Source organism: Harpia harpyja, chromosome 7, assembly GCF_026419915.1.
Source record: "Harpia harpyja isolate bHarHar1 chromosome 7, bHarHar1 primary haplotype, whole genome shotgun sequence".
Taxonomy (NCBI): domain Eukaryota; kingdom Metazoa; phylum Chordata; class Aves; order Accipitriformes; family Accipitridae; genus Harpia; species Harpia harpyja.
The window spans coordinates 54,923,958-54,946,280 of NC_068946.1; the positions used below are offsets into that span (position 1 = coordinate 54,923,958).

The 22,323-nt window shown below is 40.2% G+C and overlaps 1 protein-coding gene across 4 annotated transcripts in view; it reads left to right on the plus strand.

The window, feature by feature from the left end:
• Nucleotides 1-22,323, plus strand: part of KIF5C (kinesin family member 5C) — a 90,441-nt gene that overhangs the window by 21,294 nt on the left and 46,824 nt on the right. For 3 of the 4 annotated variants that reach the window (XM_052792824.1, XM_052792823.1, XM_052792826.1), the window contains exons 2-7: nucleotides 5,168-5,258; nucleotides 12,218-12,291; nucleotides 16,746-16,850; nucleotides 19,536-19,584; nucleotides 20,469-20,524; nucleotides 21,450-21,537. In XM_052792824.1, coding sequence (XP_052648784.1) covers nucleotides 5,168-5,258; nucleotides 12,218-12,291; nucleotides 16,746-16,850; nucleotides 19,536-19,584; nucleotides 20,469-20,524; nucleotides 21,450-21,537 — 463 coding nt within the window. Of the gene's footprint in view, nucleotides 1-5,167; nucleotides 5,259-12,217; nucleotides 12,292-16,458; nucleotides 16,667-16,745; nucleotides 16,851-19,535; nucleotides 19,585-20,468; nucleotides 20,525-21,449; nucleotides 21,538-22,323 lie in introns of those variants that run through there. The other variant, XM_052792825.1, reaches the window with a different exon arrangement.

Below are 22,323 nucleotides of genomic sequence, written 5' to 3' on the forward strand. Positions count from 1 at the left end.
CTTCACTGGAAGGGTGGTCAAGCACTGGAACAGGCTGCCCAGGGAAGTGGTTGAGTCACCGTCCCTGGAGGTATTTAGAAGATGTGTACATGTGGTGCTTAGGGACATGGTTTAGTGGTGGACTTGGCAGTGTTAGGCTTACCATTGGACTTGATACCCTTTAAGGTCTTTTCCAACCTAAACAATTCTATGATTCTATAAGATAGGCCTGTGCTGATCGGGTGTGGGGCATGGCCAGACAAGCATAGTGACCAGCAGCCTGCTTACATGTTTGTTCCTCCCTAAATCACCCGCATCCCTCCCTTTCCTTTCCTTTGTCCCCCCCCCAGTCATCCCCTGACTCTTGTGCAATCCTGAAATGTTCTTCCCCTGCATCCCATTATGTGTGCTGTACCACTAAGCAGTCTGAAAGGTGATCCTGAGAGCCGTCTTGACAGCTTTCACACCTGGACCGTGGGGCAGATGCTCTCCAGACATAGCCTTGGCAGGAGCCCTGTCAGGATGCCTCTTCCTGGAGTCTGCCGTTTGGGTCCCCTGTCTGCCCCTGTGCTTCTGCGCTCCCTGGGATGTGTGGAGATGATCCTTGGATGTACTGATGGCTGTTTTTCTGTCTTATAAAAATGAATGCGTAACCTCTTCTTGAGTCTCGTTCGAAACGATATCCCTCTCGAGGATGTACTGGCACGGTATTTTGCAGGCAAGTATGAATGAGCTTCACCTCCGCCATCAGCAGAGCTTGTATATTTGGGGTCAGAACTGCACTAGGCATATTCACAACCGCCAGTCATCATATAACTTGCTCACAGCTGTTTTCTGCTCAAGCAGAATAAACTTGCATCTGTCCTGGGATAAATCTGGATGGTATCTCTAATTCTATGGGATGGTTTCAGGCTGTAATTCCTCATCTGACTCAAATGTCTCCTCACAGCCACAAAAAAGCAAAGAAACTCAGCATTTTGTATTCCCTCTTCTTCCTTTCTACTTTAGCAATTATATATCTGAGCTACATGCTGACTGTTGGAAATTCTGTTCTAAGCCATCTCACCTTGCCCATGGTTTTTATAAGGCACTTTGGGGATGGACCTTGGACTGTGGTTTCTGCCTCCGAGCTCAAATGCCTGAAAGTCAGGTGTCATCTTGCTTAGCATCATAACCTGCAGAGACACTGGTGGAGTCGACCCTGAATGTCTGAAGATCACAGGGAATTAATCATGAAATTGCATTAGGCTCTACTTCGTAGCATGCAGCTCTAAGCACTGACCGCTTCTCATTTCCTGTCTATGTGGAATTTGGGGGGGTGTGGAGATTTCTTTTTTAAACAGGAGATGTATTTGGTTATCTTTGAGACTGTATTAGCTTCCAGTTATAGTACTGCTCTGTGATGTTGCTTGTAAAATGATGGTTTTGGAAGGACATGCATTTATGGTTGAGATCCTTTTTGTGCTTGTGAAATCCTCAGGTTTTTTTAAATGCCAAGCCTGTAAACTTGGTCGGAAACTCTAAACATAAAGCTGGTGAAATAATAATTGGCAATACATATGAATAGTATTCTTTGTGCTATTGAAGGGCCAGAACAGAATCTATCTTGCTGTCAATACAACTTCAACAGGAATTGTGTGGGTGGACCGGAGCACTTATCCTAGCCATTATGCAGCAATGGCATAAGTTAATGGAACAGATTGTCAGGGGGACTGTAGGAAGTAATGGCATGGGAAGGAAGATGTGATTTATGTATGAGAGGTAATACATTGCATATAATGAGAAAGTTTGAAAAATAATGCATGGAGGAGGTGCACAGATAAAACTGTTGGCATCAACTCAGAAAATAACACTTTATTTCTAGCTGCTTATTACTTTCTTGAATAAGCTCTAATAAAGCTGAAATCTTCCTGATTTTGGTACTTAATTCAAGCTGAGTTACATTTGAAAAAAAAAAATAAAAGCAGTTGTGTTATTTCTGAAGATGACAATAGGGGGAAAAGTACTGCTCAGGAACATGCTAAAAATAAGGTGATGTTCATGCTTGCTCACCCTCCCTCTCTGTTTTGGAGCAAAACCTTTGGATCTGCCAGCATGTTGCCTTTGTAGGATGGATATGGCTTTTTGCTTCCTTTGAGGAAAGTCTGTCAAAAATGAAGAGCTTATAACAATAACACCCTCCAAAACAAAAACAAAACAAAACCCCAAACCCATAGTTTCCTCCAGAGAAAAATCTTGTATCTTAACAGTATCTTGGCAGATGAATTGCCACAGCTTTCCTTCAGGCTGGGCATCTTCTCCCTGTATAAAGTGTTGTGGTCTCCTCCAGCCACTATAAGCTAAGGGTGAGTTCCTGTGGGACATGTGCAGAGTGGGTCTGTGGGCTGCCCTGCTGAGACGTGGAAGGGGTGAGGGACAAGCCAGTGGGAGAGGCGGTGAAGGTCACAGCCTGCTACCAGGAGCTGGGTGGAGATGGTGGCGAGGAGGACTCCAAGGAGAGCTAGTGGGATGGAATGGTCAGAAAGCTGAACAAGGTGAGTGGTGCGACTCGGGAGGTATGCCCAACATTTCTCCAACATCAGAGACCCAAGCAGGAACTTCTGAACAAAGAAAGGAGGAGGAGGATGAGAAGCCGAAGGAGCATGGAGTGCAGCTGGCGGTGTAGGTGGAGAGGAGAGGGTTGAGCAGGATTGAGAGGATTTCGGGCAGAGGAGAAGCGGTGGTAGAGCAAAGAAGTATAGGCTCTCAAACTGAGGATAGACAGGGTCTGTGTCCACTCATCGTACTCTCCGTTGCGGAAGGGAGCGTGAGCCTTGAGTTGTCTTTGTCCAAGATCAATGTGGAGATGAAGCACAAAAAGCCTCCCTAAAAACCCGTAAGTGCTGCTGGATAATGGAGCGCGCCCATTTTGTGTGGTTGGTGACTGATGCTTTGTGATCCTTCACATTCATTTGTTTTCTTCAGATATCAGTGATTGGTGTTCAGTCTTTTAGCTTCCCAGAACAAAAATCCCAAGGAAGAAATTTGACCTATGTAGCACATTTGTGAATGGCTGCTTTACATTTGTGGCTTTTCAGTTTGACAGTTGCAGCCAGTGCCTTTTTCAGCTGCATGCAGCACAATTATGTTGGGATTGTTTTTTGGGGCTCTCTGACATTATAGCTGTTGAGAGCTCAGTAGAAGAGCTGGATTGATTGCACCAGAGCAATGTTTGCCTGGAGTGCTGTGTTTGCCATGGTAGGATGATGTACTGGCATCGCTCTCTGCTACTCTCTCACATTGCTTAGCTAATAAGCCTCAACTCAGGCATGAAGGAAATAAATGGGATAAGTGGATGGCTGAGGTTGTGTGTCCGTGTGTTTTTTGGCCTCTTGCATTAGGGCTTATTGTCTAGTGCTTGGAATAAGCAAAATGGGGGTAAGTAGGTAAAAAGTCCATTTGAGAAATTGTTCCAGAATAGTTACAGCAGGGTTGGGCAGCCCTTCTCATCCTGGGAGCGAAGAGCTTTGTCTAGCTGAGAGCCATGCAACGTGCACTGTCCGTGGAAAGCTGTGGAGAGACAGAATTTGGGGTTGGTGCCAGCTGGGTGCTACCAGCAGTTCCACCCCTCTCCTGGGGGCAGGGGCTGCTGTGGGTGAGGATTAGGGTCTGGGACTGCATTGGTGATGTCAGTCTGAGTTGCCTCTTTGGGCTTGTGTCTTACCAAGTGGGGTGCTTGCATGGCCCAGTGTTCACCCCATGCCAACAGGATACCATGAATTATTTACTAAACAATTTATAAATTGCCTTCTTATCCTTGAGATCTGAAATTCTGGGATGAAACATGAAGAACACACGTTGCAGGCGAATGCAACTCTGTCATATTTTCCCCTGTGGCTGTTAAGTACCCAAGTTTAAGGAGCAGGCAAATGTAAGCTTATGATCTGCTTGAAGTAAAATCAAAGTGTGACAAAGATGGCTAATTGAGCGCAGCATTTGAACAGCTGGCTGCAAATGGCAGAAATGGCACGTCGACTCAACAGAACAAGACTCCTACATCGGGTATCCAGCCACCTTGCAGTTTGCTTTGAAGCCCTTGTTATGCTGTTCTCAGAGCAGGTGTCACATCTTCGAAGGGGAATATTACAGGCTTTGATGGAAGATGAGAAAGATGTTACACGTCTGCTTAGTGTAACTTTAAATAAAGGAATCGTATTTTAAATGCAAATGTCTTGCTTGTTTTTGAGTTGTAAGGAGCTGAACTGCTGTCCTAAGAATTGATTTGCCTTTCAAGTGTCATGCAAACCAATTTTTTGGATTGCTAATACGTGTTTCTCTTGTAACCAATTATACTCGCTACAAAGAGGAATCAAAATTTTCTGGAAGTGATGTGCAGGTTGTGCTACACCGTATATACATATGAGTAAGCGTCAGTCGTGTTGTCACCTGGGAATTAGGGCAGCTCAGTGTCTGTGGTGAGACAGTGGTGGTTCACAACCTGGAAATGGCTCTGATCCTCTTCAAAACGTCACTTTGGAGCTCTTTCCGCACGGCATCTTGTTATTTGTTGTGCTAAGGATAAAAATCATGACAATTTATGAATAAAATACAAGCTTAGGGCAACGCAACAGTCTGACTGGGCTGCCTGGTTTGGGTCTAACCTGTGGTTTTACCGACACATGTTTGCATGTTTAGCATAGGAATGAAACCAGGCTATTTCTGCTGAAGGAACACTTAGTGTGCTGGGACCATGCTTGGACTGTGCTGGGCCACCCCTGCCCAGCAAACTTCCGCTTCTCTCGGGTCTGATTGCTGTTTCTCACACCACAGCTTTCACTAGTTTGCAGTAAAAAACAACAAATCTTTTGCAAATATCTATATGGCTATTCCCCCTTAACTCCTAGGAGAGGAAGAAAATAATCAACTTTCAATTGCTGGTATTTCAGCTTATTGTTTCCTGCAACTGTAGCTGCTGACCCAAATGTGAACACACAGAAAACATATGCTGTGTTTTATTTGCCAGCTATAGAAAAGATGGGTTTGGAACACAGGAGATGTCACATCTGTTTAGTCAACAAAATATTGTCGTCTCCATTGCACTGAATGGCTTCCTTTGTAGTAAATGCTGCATTTCGGGATGCCTGTTAAATGGGGTCTATAAACTGTTTTAAATGTTCTTTATCTTACAGAGTTTCTCTTTTGTTTGCAGCAAGGGAAGCCGTATGTCTTTGATAGAGTGTTACCTCCTAATACAACCCAGGAACAAGTTTATAACGCCTGTGCCAAGCAGATTGTTAAAGGTAGGTGTTGTCTTTGTTCATTCCTGCCTGGGGGGAGGGAAAAAGATGTCTCCCTGTCCCCTCAAGCTGTTTAAAGACAGGATAATAAATGTTTAGATGTCTGTATGGGAGTTTAGTAATTAGTAAGTCCAAGTGTTTCCTTTTCTAAGGACTTATATGTGTAAAAAACCCAACCCAAAAAACCAAAACAAACAAAAAAAAAGAAAAAAGAAAAAGAGCTGAAGGAATTGCAGTAGTTCCTTACTTTCTCCTTGTGCGTTACTGTTGTTCCACACAAATACTTGCTTTTTGTGATATACGATAAGCAACAAAAAGCATGTTCTTCATGCAGCATGAGACTGTTGAGTACAGGATGAGCGTGGAATAGCTGTGTCTTTGAATGGGAGGATGGACCATTAAAGGAAAAATGTAGAAGGCACTGGTTTTGTAGCTGCTTTGCATGCAGATAGCTTGCATTTAAAAATGAAATAAGAATGCAAGTGCCTATTGGACAGCACCCTATTTGTTTAAAACAAAACCTTCATAAACTGTTGAAATTTCAAGATTATAACTTGAGAATCAAACTTTTTGGGTGCATTTTAATTGCCTGCCATACTTCCCCCACCTCCCAAATCACCCTTGAACCTCCCACTTGGTTCTGATGCTGGATAGTCCATCCACGGTGGTATTGCAACTGCTACAGCGTCTCGGGGTTTACGAGCAGCACCTGGCCTAGTTGTTCCCTGGCCTTGTGTGGCGTCCCTGTGTCCCCCAAGATTTGATCCTCAGTTTTTATTTTTGAATAAAAGTATGTAGACAGTGGTAGTTGTGTCAGAGCTGGTCAGAGTTGTGCTTGTATGGCAACGCAAGGCTGCATGTTGAATGCCGTGGAATTTATGTGGCATGAGAGATTTGGGGTTGCTCGGAGGTGCAGGAGTTGCTGAAGCAGTGTTGAAGGACTCGGTAGCATTTCGGGCATGGAGCTGGATCTGCTGAGAGCTTGTGTGCCTGCCGGTGGGGAGAGGTCCCTGGGGTGAGCAGCCCTGCTGCAAACTCTGGGTTCTGTTCTGGGGGAAATTGGTTGGCTCACTCGGACAGCCTCGAGCAAACCAACATGCGTGTAGTCTAGATGATTGGGGGTGAGGACTAGAAGCGAAATTATTTGATGTTGGAGAGAGGAAATGAGTCATAAGATTTCAGCTGCCTCTTCTCAGAGGGGAGCCTAATTACGGCAATTCTGACTTCAGACGAGTAAGCCTTTAATAAAAACTGGTGGGATTGGAGTTGTAAAGCTTAGAAATCATTAGTTCGGGTTGCTGACATGCCACTCGACTTTTGAAGTTTGGGGAACTGTTTCAATACTACAGTGTGTACCAACAGAAGCAGCACATCGCTGTCTGTAGACTTGCGGAGGGTATTTATATTCCCTGTGGAAGTTGGTTTCTTCTGAAAATGGTGAGAGAAATAAAATCCTGTTTGAGAGCAATTTGGAAGACCTAAATCAGTGACTAACTCTTCTTCGTTAACCAAATAGAAAGGCAAATATATTCCGAAGTCAAACATACCTTTGCATGTGTGTTAACTTGGACCTTCTAGATAACTTGAAAGGCAAGTTTGATGGGGGGGAGGGTGCAGAAGAAAGGAAAAGAGAAGGAGAAATGGGAAAAAAAGAGAGAAGGGGAGAAAGAGGAAGTGAGAGGAGGAGAGTGATGGAGAGGGAGAGAAAGGGAGAGGAGGGAGAGAAGGAGAGTGTGAGACAGGGAGGGAGGGAGGGAGAGCACAGTGTTACTGGAGTGGTGTTCTTGAGCTCTGGGCTTACATTTCCTTACGTTGAATTTCCAGTTTAAAGCCTAATAAAGTGAAGAATGTGAAACGGACTGGGCTGTTTCTGATAGACTGGAACAATGTAATTTAGTACACGGAAATATGAGCTGACTGCATTACAACTTGGAGCGCTATTTAAATCTTTGAGACTTTTTTAGATAGCTTTTCAAGGTTACCATTTGTTATCAGATTTCATTATACTCCCATGAAATGGCTGATGGTTTCATTGTGATTAATGTTATTACAGAAAATGCCAGCTGGCCTAACAGTCTCTAAAACAATGGTTATAATAACTATGTTGACAATAAGAATGATCTAAATGAGTTTTTTTTCACTAAAGAAGAAATGGGATTAGGTTTAAGTAAACAGCTCAATGACTAAGTCGAAATATTTCACATTCCATATGTGAGAAATATGAGAAACAAGGAGTTTTTTAGAGGAGGAGAAGAAATCTGTGTGTTACAGCAATTTGCATCAGGGTGGGCGCTGGGATGGTGTTCGTTCAAGGTACTCCCAACGGTAGAAGTACCAGTAGTGGAAGTGTGTGGGGAATCGTCACTGGTGCATGTGACCACAGTTTGAGAACTTGTGTTTGCATTTTTTTAACCAAACTAAGAAATACCACTAAATCTGAAAGGGAACAATAGTGTGTGATTGCCATCACTTTTGCTTTGTGTCCCATTGCTCTCTATCGCCAGAAAACAGCTTTGTCTTCTGAGTCTACACAGATGGATGTCTGTATCTGGATTTTGCATCTTTCCTACAATTACATTGCGGGGAGAATATATAATGGCCCAAGCTATTGCTGAGCACTGAAGCTGTGAGCGCGTTAGTGCACGTGTGAACATCTGCACATTTGTGTGTCCTCTGAGGAGGAGAAAATTGCTTGAATGATTTTTTTGGGTGGTGGGGTTGCTCTCTCACTGGGTAGCGTATTGACTTTCTATTCTGGTTACAAATACGGGCCTCAAATGCTGAGTCGCAGAACTAGAAAGCTTAGAGATGGAAAAGGTAAGTATAGAGCTAAAAATTGGGTCGTAGAAATGAGGCTGTAAAGGACTTCTGTAAAGCCATTTGGTCTTTCTTCTTGCCATTAAGACTCCTGTACTTGTCTGTGGTCCATTTGAAAGGTCTTCACTCCACAGCCACCCTTGGCCGTTTGTTGCAGAGCTCTGCTGGGCACTTCGGTGCTGCTGGAAAGGCTTTCTGGGTCCCCAGCCCGAGCGAGTCTGGGTTGTAGCCCCAGCACAAGGGCTACAGTTTTAGACCTTTGCTACTTGTCCTATCCATCCTCGTCAGGAAAAAGGCTATCTGGCAGCAGTTGAGTGGCTGAGTTGAGTAGCTGGCTTTTGTGGGGAGGGTAAATCAAACTGAAAATCATTGTGGAGAGAGCTGGACCAGGAATTAAGAAAAGCACTTGGACTTTTTTTGTTTGTTATGAGTTACGTAAAAATCCCAACTGATCTTTGTTCGGTCACTTTGTTCATCTGTTTTTTTCCCCTCTCCCTCCCTCACCCTTAAGTTTTGTGCAGGCTGTTTCTGTCTGGGACTGTCTTGTCTCTTTATTCAGTTGACGGATGGTATATTAACTGTCATAAGGTGGAAAGCCTTCCAACAAAAATAACCTCTTCTACTACTGAGACCACTGACTTTTTTTAACTGCGGGTGATGCAAAGGACTACTTTTTTTATAGAATAAGGTATTTTTTGCTAAATGGAAAGGTAAATTTCTTATCTATGCTTCCTCAAGCAGAATGTATCTTAGTATATACATTGATGCAAATTCTGAGCAATTTTCTTACATAACAGTTGATTAATCAGGTTATTTTCCCCCTAGGCTGTGTACCAGTATAGAGTTGACACTGTACCTTGCATTCACCTGGAGATAATAAGCCTTTTTTTTTTTTTTTTTAAATTAAAACTGCTTTCGTTTCTTTTTTGTTTCCTTTCGTTTCCTTTCGTTTCCTTTCGTTTCCTTTCGTTTCTCTTTTCTTTTTTTAAGTTAAGCAAGTTTGGCAAAAAGAGGAAATAGTAGTAGTGAACTCTTAGATTCTGTTTAACTGTCCTGGAAATTTAAAGGTATTTGGATGCTAGGTGGTATTTTAGAAACAAACAGGAGTTGCACATGTTTGCTCGAGGATTTCTGAACCACCCCCCCCCAGGACAATTATGTATATTTTTTGGTGCCTAAGCACCTTTGAAACTCTACTCTGTACGCCTTCCAGACATTTTAGCTCATCTTCCCCATGTGCCTGGCTTTCATCTAAAGAGGAAAATGAACAAACCTTCTTTTCCAACTTCCAGCTAGATTTTAGTTCAGAATAAAGAAGTCCAAACACAAATATTTTCCTTCCTTGCTGGCCAACAAAGATGGACCCTTCTATACACAATAGATATGGAGTACTTACAACTGGTTGTAGCCTCAAAGGTTAAATATGACTGCTTCCCTGTTGTGCTTATATATGCGTGTGTGTGTTTAATACAAAAAGTGTCAAGTAAGCTTTTTATTAAAAAAAATTCAAATACAGTTGCATTAAATATTGCCTTGCCTATAGGCTATTTTGAAATTTAGTATTAACCTGATTAACTTTTTAAAAGGAAATAATATTTCTGTATTAAAAAACAAGGTATAACTTTTATCTCCTGTGAGCTGCTGCCACTGCTCTTATGCTGCAGATCCTTGGCTGCACCTCTATGTCTACCTCCTTGGTCCTGCTCTTCATGTTTCTGCTGGTTCGCCCAAGCTAGACCCATTGGTGCAAGTTGAGTGGAGCTCCTAGCAGAATTCGGTTTAAAGTTTTAATCATCGACAATCTTCAGGAATTTGCTAAGCAGCTGATTTTCTCTTGCTAATGCTTTAATGTCTTCCAAAGGCAATGCTTAGTATATATTGAGGATTTATTGGAAAAAATGCCATTAAAATCGCACACATGAAAGTTCAAGTGAGTGGGCTGTGAACGCGGTGCAGCCGGAGGGCCAGCAGTGAGGCTCACCAGGTGTTTTCTCCTGTGTTCAGGCTACTGTCGTTGTAGCCCTTCCCTTCCACTCAAGTTCATTCTGTGTTGAACTGAAAATCCATGAGATATTCCCTTCAGAAAAGCACTGGTGAGTGAATGTTTTGAAATACCAATAACGTGGAATTTGGCCCTATTTAGAAGCCTGTTGGTGAAGTAATGGGTCGAAGGCATGAACTCAGGATAGCGCTGCATCTATGGCTGGACATCTGTTTTTTTATCTATGCAATTATTATTTATAATTACTTATTTTAAACTTTGTTTCCTTAAAGCAAGAATAAGCAGTGTTTCTATTTTTATAAACAGATGAGGATGCTAAATTCATACAAAATGTTAATACCAGAATGACAGTAATTATAGTCTCTAACTTTGTCATTCTCCTAGATGTCAAGATTTGAAAAATTTACCCAGCAGTACTCTGTGGAGGTCTATACAACCTGTGAAATGTCTGTCCTCTTCAGCTCTCCGAAATAGTTCTGCCACAACTTAAAGCAGTTGCATTCTGTGTTTAATTAGAATATATATTTTTAAATGGCTTCATTCCAATTTCATCCTTACTCAGTGTTGCTGTATAGGAAATGTGGGTCTATGTAGCAGTTGTCTTTGAAAAAGATGTCTTTCCCTTTCCTTTCTTTTTATCCATTTCTTTTCTTTGAAATCACCTTCCTGTGGTTTTTCTCTGAATTTTTTTCATGCTTGTTCCTTCTTCATTCTTTTTATATTTATCTAATGTATCTTATTTCATTATCCTTCCTATCTGGACCATCGACATACATATGGAGATACAAATAAGGAGATTATATGTGTGTGTAATATGTAAATGTAATATGTATGACATTATATGTAATAATATATAATATAGTTGTGTGTATATATTTACTATAAATACACACACACACACACACACACACACAGATATATATATATATATACACTTTTTTCTCCTGGTAGCCTCTATTAGTGTAGATACAGAGGGTGGCAAATGTAACAAGTATTTCAGAAGCAGAGAGGGCCAACTCTAAAAGCAGGAGATGCGTTCGGAAGTGGCCGTGGACAGGAAACTTTCTGCCCTGCCAGATGGCAGCTGGGCTTTGGTGCCTGTTCTCGGTCCCCTCTGTAGGCTGCAAGAGTCAAGCTTTCCTTTTGCTTTTATTTTTGCACTATTGGCTCCCCCCTGGCTTTGCTGCTCTATCTCCGTCTGGTCTGTAGCAGAGCTCCGGTACCTAGTACGATGGGAAGGTGGGCGTCCCGAAGCAGAGCACCCTGGCCAGCATCCTTCTTGCTGCCCCTGGGGGCTCTGGGGGGTCTTTGAGAGGAGCCTGATGGGAGCAGCAATGGGGTTATCGCCACTGGGTTTTAGATTGAAGGTTTCCTTCCTTCTTTATCAGCAACTATAATAAGTGTTACTCTTTTTTACATGAAAGCTGCATAAATAGGTAGCCCTACTTAAGACTTTAAATTCACTTCCCTGGAGCAAGTCCAACCCAGTAATCCTTTCAACAGCAACGAATGGAAGTGGGACTGTGCCTGAGAACCAGCTGGTTTACAACCCTCCTGGACTTCTGAAGGCTGCTGTAGACATTAACCGCTGCAAAGTTAGAAGTGGATATTTTTATATCTTAATGCAACATAAAATTATTCATTCTGCCTTGAGAGAAGTATATTTTCAATAAAGCAAATTCCTGTTCATCTGACTTTCTTCTTGCTTTGCTCTCCTGCTTTGCAGACAAGCTTGGAAATTCATGAGGCCGTGAACTGTTGAGGGTGTTACAGTAGTAGAAATATTCAGTATGAGCTTGTTTAATTTTCTCTATGGTGCGTGACAGTTTAAAATGCAGGCAATTAAGTTTTCTCTTTCTCATGTTACACAGGTATATTGGATAATATCTAGTGTCCAGAGAGATTATTTTTTTTTCCCCAGGAAAGTAAGAGAGTTGTCAATAATTCTGTAATTCTCTAATTTAGATTTTATTATGAATTTTTGGGGGGGGGGCTAAAGGTAGCTAGTTATGTCGTATTTTCCCCATTCATTATTGCACAAACTATTTTCTAATTGAGCTTCAACATTGTAGAAGACTTATGAGATGCTGATAATCCAGCTTTAAGATGTCAATATGAGTATTAATTGTTTTTCTTCTTGCAGATGTTCTTGAAGGCTACAATGGCACAATCTTTGCCTATGGACAGACATCATCAGGAAAAACGCATACTATGGAGGTACAGTGGCAAAATTAAATCAGTTTGGTAGCAGCAGTAGAATTATGTGTACCGATTACCTGAACAAGCCAGCTATCTGGAGCACTCAGCTGTGAGTGACATATAAAAAGAGATCTGGGTATGTTTAGCTTCTACTGCCTTTCAAGCTGTGGTATTTCTTTCAACGTGGAGGTTTTTCCAAGAGATGTCTACAGATATCTAGGTAAACTAACAAATGGTGAATGAAAAATATCAAGTATAGCTTCTCCATATTTGTTGTAAAAATTTAGGTATGTATATATTTTAAAGGATTTGAGTGAGATTTGTTAATCCACAAATGAAAACACTAATAAGAGTCTGTAGAGTTCCCTTGCATGCAGGATTATGAAAATTCATGCCTTGGTTATTGGTTTTCTCATTTGCACTCCCCTTCTGGGAATACCAGTCTCACATGCTGCAGCACAGATGCACGAATATGAGAATTGTTGCTTTGGAGGAGAAGAATACCAAATTATACCAAATTCCAGTGGCTGAACTCCTAAGTCTGTTCATATTTATGCTACATGAAGTGTGACAGTGTAGTTTTTTTCCTGTGGGTTTTTTTTTTTTAACTGTTCAGTTAGGAGACAGTTAGATATTTTAGTCTCTTGCTAAAAAAGGAGGATCGTTCAAGCGTTTAATCCTCGCCTAGGATTGTTCCATCACAATGCTGTACAAGCTGGGTGTATGCCTCCTGGAGCATTTCAGTTCAACTGTGAACTTTAAACAGGAGGTCTACAGCAAAGTTTTGCTAAATGAAAGGAAAAAATGAGCTTTCATTTGTTTAACAGCATCAGATGGTTTTGCTACATGACTTACGCAGGTGACCTACCTAACCTGAAGGTTAAAGGAGAAGGAAAGCAATATTCTCTGGAGCCAGCAGGCCCTGGTGAAATTGCTGTTTGATTGCCACAGTTGCTCCTTTCCTGGAGAATGCAATAACTGATGCCTCATGTCTAATTAAGTCTGTCCTTGAAGGATGGGGGAAATCACTAGCTCAGCCCTCACAGATGGCACAATGGCTGAGTAATCCACCAGCTCTGAATGTAATTAAATCAAAATGTCTGCAGGGCTTGAGCTGGTGCTTCCACATGGCATGGGGAAAGATCTCTTAAAGCCAGTTTATATTGAGAATTACAAGCTGTGATAAAGAAAATGACTGTAGAAAAATGGCTGGTTTACTTCTTTCATAAAGAAAAAGCTGTCATTTTAAAGTGGAATCAAGTCTATATTCAGTTTTAATCCCCCTTTTAACCTAACATCCTCTTGTAAAGTTGCTAAAGCATGTTGTGGAAGAAAAAAATAGTCTGAAGTTGAAGAAATAGTAAATCGTCTTGGTAAAGCTGTTACGGAGGATTTTCTGTGAAATGTGAAATGCTTCATAGTATTAATGTTAAGCTTAAACAGGACACGGTAGTATAATACAGCCAGGACAGACTTTCTGACATACATAGGTCTTTCTCCTGTCCTAGATAAAACATTTGCCAACCTGTATAGCAGGATAGATACCTTCTTAAGAATTACGTATTTTTGCCCATAAGATTGTATTGATGGGCTTTGACCTTACAGCAGTTTTCAATACTAGGTCCCTATAGATTGTAGTCATTATGCCAACATCCTGAAATAAAACAGCACTGTCTCAAATGTTACACTTCACTAGCCACTGCCTGCCTGCTGTGTTTAAATGTGGAAATTAATGTTTTTATTAAAATGAGAGGCTTTAATGAGCAGTGAACTCTCCGTCCGGGTGTTTGGGGGGAGTTTACTAACTGCAATGTCAGCATGGCAGCAGCAGCACGTTTCTGCAAACTCTTTCTGAGGTTACAGCTAAATCCATGAGAGTGGGTTTTTTTTCTTCTTCCAGCTTTGCAGTGAATAGCCTACCTTTACCATTCTCTTCCCTTCCAGTTTATGGTCTCCATAAATTATAGTGGGACCTGCTTCAATCATCTCTTGTTTTAATAAAAATCCATTTATAATAGAGGAAAAATGAGTATTTTTCAATGCATCACAGACTGCTGGTGTTACAGCATTTTAAAGATCTTAACTCTTTCTTTGTTGCATTCGCTGAACGTGATCTTGCTTCACTGAAGTTTCTACTGACTTAAGTAGTGTGAAGGCCCCAGCCCAAGAAGTTGTACATGTGGTGGTTGAGTTACATGCACATTCAATCATGTTTTACAGATTGATTTCTCTTCTGAGCTAGAGAAAGCTATATAAAGGAAAGCATAATTATTACAGGGCTTGTTGGGGTTGGGAGCATGTTTAATTAAATACTTTTATAAGCTGCCACTTCCCCACAATCGTTAGGGGATATCTTTACCTGGTGCAGTGATTCCAAAGCTGATGCACTTCTGTGCAGACAGAAATCTCTGCAACACAACTTTGAATTCAAACCATCCTTTGGCTGAGCCAACAACCCAGCTTGATCAAAGTTACTGTAGAAAAGGGGGCACTGCAAAGCTCCAGCATTTCTGGTTCTGTAGCTGCTTTTGCTGCATTTTGCAGTACTTCATAGTGTAGGCATATGTTTGGTTGGATTTGTGCGCAGTGAAGAAATGTCAGCAACTCTCTGTTTATCCTAGTTTAGGAGAAACTCCTTTTCCCTCTTTGGGAAAACTCCGTGCAGTAGTACAGGGTATTCTGTTGGTTTCAGTGAACTTTTCAATGACTTCTTCAGGGAGATGGGATGGATAGTGTGAAAATTGTATTGCAGTCTGTTCAATAACAGCGCTGTGTGATGGAACTGAGGGCTGTGCTGGCAAGGTAAAACAAAGTGTTAGGGTTTGTTTTAAGTGTGTGTTTGTGCATACAAGTTTTCCCCTCCATCAGGGATTTAGCTTATTTAATCACGCTCTTTTTCATTCTCATAGTCTGAAATAAAATGGTGTATCAGATGACAAGGACTTTTTAGTTTTTGAGAAGCTTAATAGGATGTTGGATATGGTATAGCACTTAACTGCTTCTGCTGCAGAAGGTAAAATTATTTGTATAATATAAATATTTGTATAATATAAATAAAATATTCACAGTTTAGATACTGCTGAGTGCTGCTTTATAGGGAAGGCAGTCAGCAATGTAACTGATTTATCTATATTCCCTCCCCTTTTTTCTCCAAGATGTGTATGTATTTCGAGGGCAGAAACCTAGTAACTGCTTTAAATACAGGCTTTGAGATAGAGGGAGAGATTATGTCAGTTCTTTGTGTTAAATTTCCTTCATCCTACGTTGATGCTTAGAATTTGACTGTCATTTACACCAGCTTTAGCATAAGGGAAGTGATGTCTAGGAAGACCATATTCGAGTATACTAATAAAGGCTGAGGAACTTGGAAAACAGGTCAATGTGACCCACTAGTCATTCACAAACATACATAATATTGAAAAGCACATGTACATGTGTATGATTTTCTTTCTATTTTACTAAAAAAAATTTGGTGTTTAATAATCTTTAGCAATTACAGATCAAATCTGACTTCCCATGATTTGGAATTGTATGGTTACCCACTATATTTAAAAAAAAAAAAAATTCCCTACCACTATTTGGAGTAAGATGCTTTGTTGTGCTGATATGGGCAGTATTACTTAGACAAAGATATATTCAAAACGTATATTAGAGTTTCTAGATGCTATGTTCTGGTGGAGTCTTACGACTACTGACTTGTTATTGCATATTTAAGCAGTTTCATAAAACATTTGGAAATAACAACACAGTATATGCTATAGTCAGAAAAGGTTTTTATTTTGAGTTTATATTTCTATTCAGTTTTCAAGTGGTGTTAGCTTTCCTGTACGTGTATGGCTTTTTGAAAAAGAGCAATGCAACCAAAAGGAGCCACGCAGCCAGGGAAATTGTTGTTTTTAGTTAATAGTCAGTTCTTGAAAGAATAGAGGAAGGTAGTTGTGCAAATTAACATGGAGAACAGTAGTGTTTGTGAGGCACGGTTCTCTGGCAATAGGCCCAGCAAGCTCAGATCAGAATATATTACTCTAATCCCCAAATCCCCGCAACCCAGATTTCCCTTTAGCTTTCTAGCATAGTGGTGAAAGAGAAACAAAATGCTTTAATACTTCTTGTTTCTGACATGTTTCCAAATATCTGATTTAACTGGGAGAACCGGGCTGTAATTTGTACCTTTGTTTGTGTTTATTCATCTCTCTTTGGTCAGAGAGTGACAGTGTAAATAGCGGCAGGACAGCACGCTTGGCAAATGGCAGGAGCTGACAAAAGAAATAGGTGCTCCGTCGGGTGAGGAGTGCTAACGCTTCGAGTCATTCTGCCACCTTTTCTGTGCAATTATATCAAGCAAATGCCCCCCAGAGCAGCAGACACGTTCATAGGGGCCCGCTGGAGGAAGGTGTGTTTGGACAAGGCTCGCTCCTCTCTTGTACCTGAGCAAGGCTTTCCAAGTTAACGGTTTGGTTCTGTGTCCGCAGGGGAAGCTGCACGACCCTCAGCTCATGGGAATCATTCCGAGAATTGCACATGACATCTTTGATCACATCTATTCCATGGATGAAAACCTGGAGTTTCATATAAAGGTAAATGCGGCATGACGTGTTACGTAACGGGTCAGATGGAAGAAAGTTGAGCTGGATGGGAAATCTGCATTCATGCTATAACGTTGTGCTGCAGAATTTTTCCTTTCTGCCTCTTATAACTCAAAACCCCATTACGTTACTGAGGATATTTACTAGGAGTAATCTAATACAGTTACTAGCCTTTGACAGAAGTTTTTCTTGAGCATGTTTTCAGCTCAGGTTTGCTAGTCTGTTGATTGCCTTGTCTCTCACCAGAGTTAATAGGCTAGCCAACACGGTAAGAAAACACTTATTTCACTGCAGCTTTTCCAAAGACTGTGCCTCAGCCCCACTAGTTATGGCCATAAATACCATTGATCTGCATGATGTTTGTGAGAATACTGATGTGTTGTTCCTATCTCAAGGATGTAAACAGTCCTCCTTAATATGTGGGTTTGAAATGGAGGAAAGATGGCTTTGGGCAATTACGGAAGGATATTTAGAAGTAATTTTTAGCTCAAAAGCTTATGTCTGGGTTCCTTAAAATGGTGGTCTAAGTCTCGATTTGAACAGCTACTATGTTTTTCCATGTCCCTAGCTTGATACCAACCATACGATCTCTCAAATTTTTTGAGTGACCTTTAATTCCTACCGTTCATCCAGTCTCCTGGGGAGCTGCCAGCCATAGGGGGGCATTGGTCCATCTGGCAGAGTTGGGGTCAGGCTACAGCTTGCTTCCAAACAGACATCAGTAAAATTACCCAGTAGATTGCAGGAAAAATGAGTACTCCTCTGTGTCATCCCTCCCCCAAAACACACAAAATATAACTAGATGGCTTCAGTAAAGTAGCTGAGCACAGGTAGAATGTGAAAGCACTGTCCCTTCTCCTACTGTGACCAGGTGATGCTCTCTGAGAATGGAGCTCTCCTCCTCCTCTGTCCCTCTCATGCCTATAAATTAGAGATGAGTGACTTTTTAGTGCTGCTTGCGTTAAAGCCCTTGAAGCACTTCTGGGGGTATATATGTGTGTATATATATTCTAATAATCTAGCAGAGTACCTCTGAACGAGCTGCTGATCTTCTGGAAGGACTAGGTCGTTTTGTATTGAGAACCTTCTTAGCAGTGCCTGTTTGTGGGGGTGCTCATGAAGTACAGTCAGAAGAAGCAGCCTTACGAAGTACAAATAAACCATCTAAATATTTTAATAGACCTTAGATTGTAAAATATTGAGCTGCTTAAGAAGAGAGGCCCCTGAATTTTCATAGAAATGGCTTCCATAGAAGTGACACTCTTTTCTTCTCATCATCTGTAAAGCTGTCCTGTGGCTACTGCTATTCTACATGATAGCACTTGGATACCAACAGATGGGGACCCCATTGTACAAGACGTGGTAAATTCCTGTCCCGGCAGAAGATTATCACTTCATAAATCACGTTCTGCCAGCACTGAATTGTTTCAGTGGTTTCCTATTGTAGTTGACATTTATGAATATCTTAACAGAAAAGCTGCCTAAATAGCAATGAATGAGTGAGTGATTATACAAGGAGCTGTCGTTGAGAGAAATGCATGTTCTGTCATTGGGAGCAAGAATTTAACCAAACTGTCACACTCTTTTAATAACTGAGCCAATGCTGAAAATTAATATCTTTTTTTCTCTCTCCCTCTTTAATAGAGACCCGTTTAGAACAGGGAGGGGAACTTGGTATCTCCTCTGTGTGTTGGTCCTCAGCAGTGTGTTAATAGGATAATATAAAGCACGTGAGTTAGGTCTGTTGAAATGAGCTGGTCCAGAGGATGGCTTTAAAGGGGACACAGGTGAAGTAAATGCACAAAAGCAAAATATGTCTGTATTTAATAGCAGTGGTCACACAGGAAGATCAACTCATCAGTATAAAAAAAACCCAACATAATTTATTTTTCACATGAGAAGATGATACTTTACTAAATAGCTAGAGTTTATGGATACCTAGAATTTAGCTATCTAGTATTCTAGCTAAATAATCCCTGGATAAAGTTTATTTAGGGTACAGTTAGGCACCATGCCCCTAACACATTTCTATTTGCTTCTGTGAGTCAAATACGCTTTTATTAAGTGTCATTCATTCATTCTCCCTCTCCTTAATTATTTTTATTTTTTTTCTGAGGACAATTGTCTCTGTTACAGAAAAGTTCATTTTCAGTTTCTTCTTTGGGACTTGATTCAAGACAGAACTTCTACATATGCTTCATTTAAAAGTTTAATTTAATCTGTATTGCTTAGGCTTATGTAATTTGTATGTTAAACCACTGAAGGTGCTATCTGCTTTTGTGCTGGTGAATATCAATATACCTCTTACAGTTGTCAGATGACCCTCCTCATGATGCAGCTGTACTGATATGATAATAGTTGAACCGATTTGATTCTGTTCAATATTTTTGCCAATTTTACCTGTGTAAAAGAAAAAAAAAAAAGGATAATGAGAGTTGTCTGAAGTTTTTTTTGTATACTTTCCTGATGAATCTTTCATAAATGGAGAAAGATCAATGACTTGTAAATCATTCAAAATACAAGTATGTTCACATGAAAGATGCAAGTCAAACTATGTGGGGGATGGGTTTCATTTTTTCTTTGGTGCTTTTTATTTTGACAGATATGGAAATATAGGTACAGAGACTTTTCAATTGCCAAAGTTTAAATCGGTAATGTTTATGATTATTTAATTAGGTTTCCTACTTTGAGATATATTTGGACAAAATAAGGGACCTACTTGATGGTAAGTTCTGCATTTCCCATGTGGTAAGTTCTGCATTTCTTAAGTGGTTTTTGGCTTGGTATAGTGCTTTGAATCAACGCTTAAGGGGAAAGAGTTACGTTCTTTGAGACTGATTTAAATTTAAGCTGTATGACAGGGTTTGTGAAAGAGAATTTTGCAATTTAAGTTATCTGATCTCTGACTCTTGCGCACCTACTTCTGCAGTGCTACATAGCTTGATTATAAATCAGTGAGTACAGAGAATTTTACAGACTTCAAAGCAGGTCTGAGCCTCATTGGCATTGTATATTCTTAAAGTAAAACGGTAATTTTAAAATGTATATACTGTTCTGTTGAGGTTTTTCTGTTAAATTTAGAATACATTCAGTTCAACTTATTCCTTGCTTTGCCTCTGTTAGGTAGAGTCTGTTGGGAGTGATCTCTCTCTCTTACAGCTTGTGTCTCTGTATATGTGTGCTGTGTGTTAATGAAAGTGTGAATTGTCTGTGTTTGAATCAATCTGAAGACAGGGAAGTGTATGCTAACGGTAACACAAAACCAGGAACGTGTATTTGCGCTTTTTTGAATTCCGGTGAGTTCTTCTGTCTCTTTTGAAATTCTTGCTGGTTTGGCAAAATCCAGCTTGATCTGTGTTTATTTTATTAAACCAAGCAATAAAAAAAAGCTTTTGTGCCATAAAGTTAACTTTAAAGAAACAGGTACAAGATTGACAGAACAAGAAATGACTTCTATATAACAGAAATATTTGTAGTTCATAAGGAGTGGGAAGCGACTACAATTCTCATTTGCAAATTTAATACATTCACGGTATTTGTCTGTCATGCCTATAGTTGACACATTATTACCTGTGGAATATTCCTGATGATGTCCATCTTTTTTTCTAGTGTCAAAGACAAACCTCGCTGTACATGAAGATAAAAACAGAGTTCCGTATGTTAAGGTACAAGGAAAATTTGATGGTCCGTTTTTCATTCTTTCTCACATATGCATTTATTTACACATTTCCATTTGTATCTCAGTGCATTTGCTGAAATGGTTCAACTCTTGTTCGGAGTCTTGAATGTTCAAGCAGTATTGGTCCCTGGATTTAAACAGTTTCCTGAAATATTAATGGGCTTGAATCATGTTTGCTTTATTTTCCTGACTTCGAACATTTCCATTTTGTTAGTCTGGTGTTAAATTTTAGGTATTCATATTCTGTTTCATGTCAGCCATGAAAGAGAACATCTTGAGAAGATTTTTGTTCTTTAATATCTTGTTGCATAGATGCTGTAATCTCGCAATGTTTTAGAACAGATTTGTTGGGTTAGGAATTTTTTTTATGACTTCCTGGGCCCTCCCTTAAATGTGATATACTTGTTATGAACATATGTGAGCCTTAATAATATATGTTCAATATTATTCCATTTATTCTCATCCTGGGGAGGGCAAAAAAAATTTGATAAAATAAATCCTTCAGTAATATCGCATTAGGGCAGAGAACAAGGACTATGCATCTTGTCTTACAGTTTGAGAGAGAAAAACTAATTTGGGTATGGAATCTAACCCAAATTAGTAACAGGAATATATGCTGTATCATTCCATGTGGTCTACATATAGAAACTCTTTTCTGCTGCATGTTTGGATTTGATGGAGTCTTTAATGTTGTGAAAGAAAATTGTCTCTCAAGTTATCCCGTGGACTCCTCCTGAAAGTCATACAAAGGCATGTTTTGGTCCGTTGCCTCGCTAATGATCATGTTGGATGTTGATGGTTCTTCTAATTATTTTGTTCATCAGTGCTAATGACACAGACATCTTCCTGATGGCATTTGGAGTACTAGGACATTTCCTAAACTTTTCTGGTTTCAACTTGCATATTTCTAGGGTTGTACAGAAAGATTTGTATCTAGTCCTGAAGAAGTTTTGGATGTCATTGATGAAGGGAAAGCGAACCGTCACGTAGCTGTTACAAGTAAGTATTCTGTGGAAGCTTTTCTGGCCATAAAGTGTGGGTGTTTGTAGCTTCCTAGTGGTGTATTGATTCTTCCTGTTCATGTGAACGATGTAATGATGCACAAATTATAATGCTTTCAAATTAATAGAGCTGTACTTTTTTTACCGCTTCACTGCATACAGAAACATTTATTGACTTTCAGCTTTGAGAACTCCTGAATTTAATATATGGCATTATATAGTATTGTTATATAAAACATCAAAATATGTATTGTTACACATAGTATAGATATTTTGAAATTATGTGTAACTGAAATAATGCACGTACATTCTACTTTGTGCTACAAGTCAAGAACTTGGAGCAATTCACTGGTCAAACGGCAGGCAAAGACTGCCAAGCAGTTATCAGACTCTGCCTGATTACCTCTTGCGAGTCATCCTAGTGAAGCAGTGACTTGGATTGAGTTCCAATGATGGCAAAGCAAACGAATCTTCCTGAATTAAAAAACATAATAATCACTTCAGCCTGTGCCAAATTTGTTGACATTGTGTTGCATGCAGCCTACTAGCATTAGCGTGATAAACAGGGCAGGTATCTTTGTCCTGTTTCCCAATTTATACTGTAAGATGTCTTTGATCCAAACAGTGAGCTTGGCAGAACCTCAGCTTGTAACTCAAATCTTGGTGGTGGCGTGGGTTTTGGGGGATGGGTTTGTTTTTGTTGGGTGGTGGTTTTTTTGTTGTTTGTTTGGGGTTTTTTAAAATTTTATTTTATTTTTTATGATGCACTGGGAAACTTCTTTCT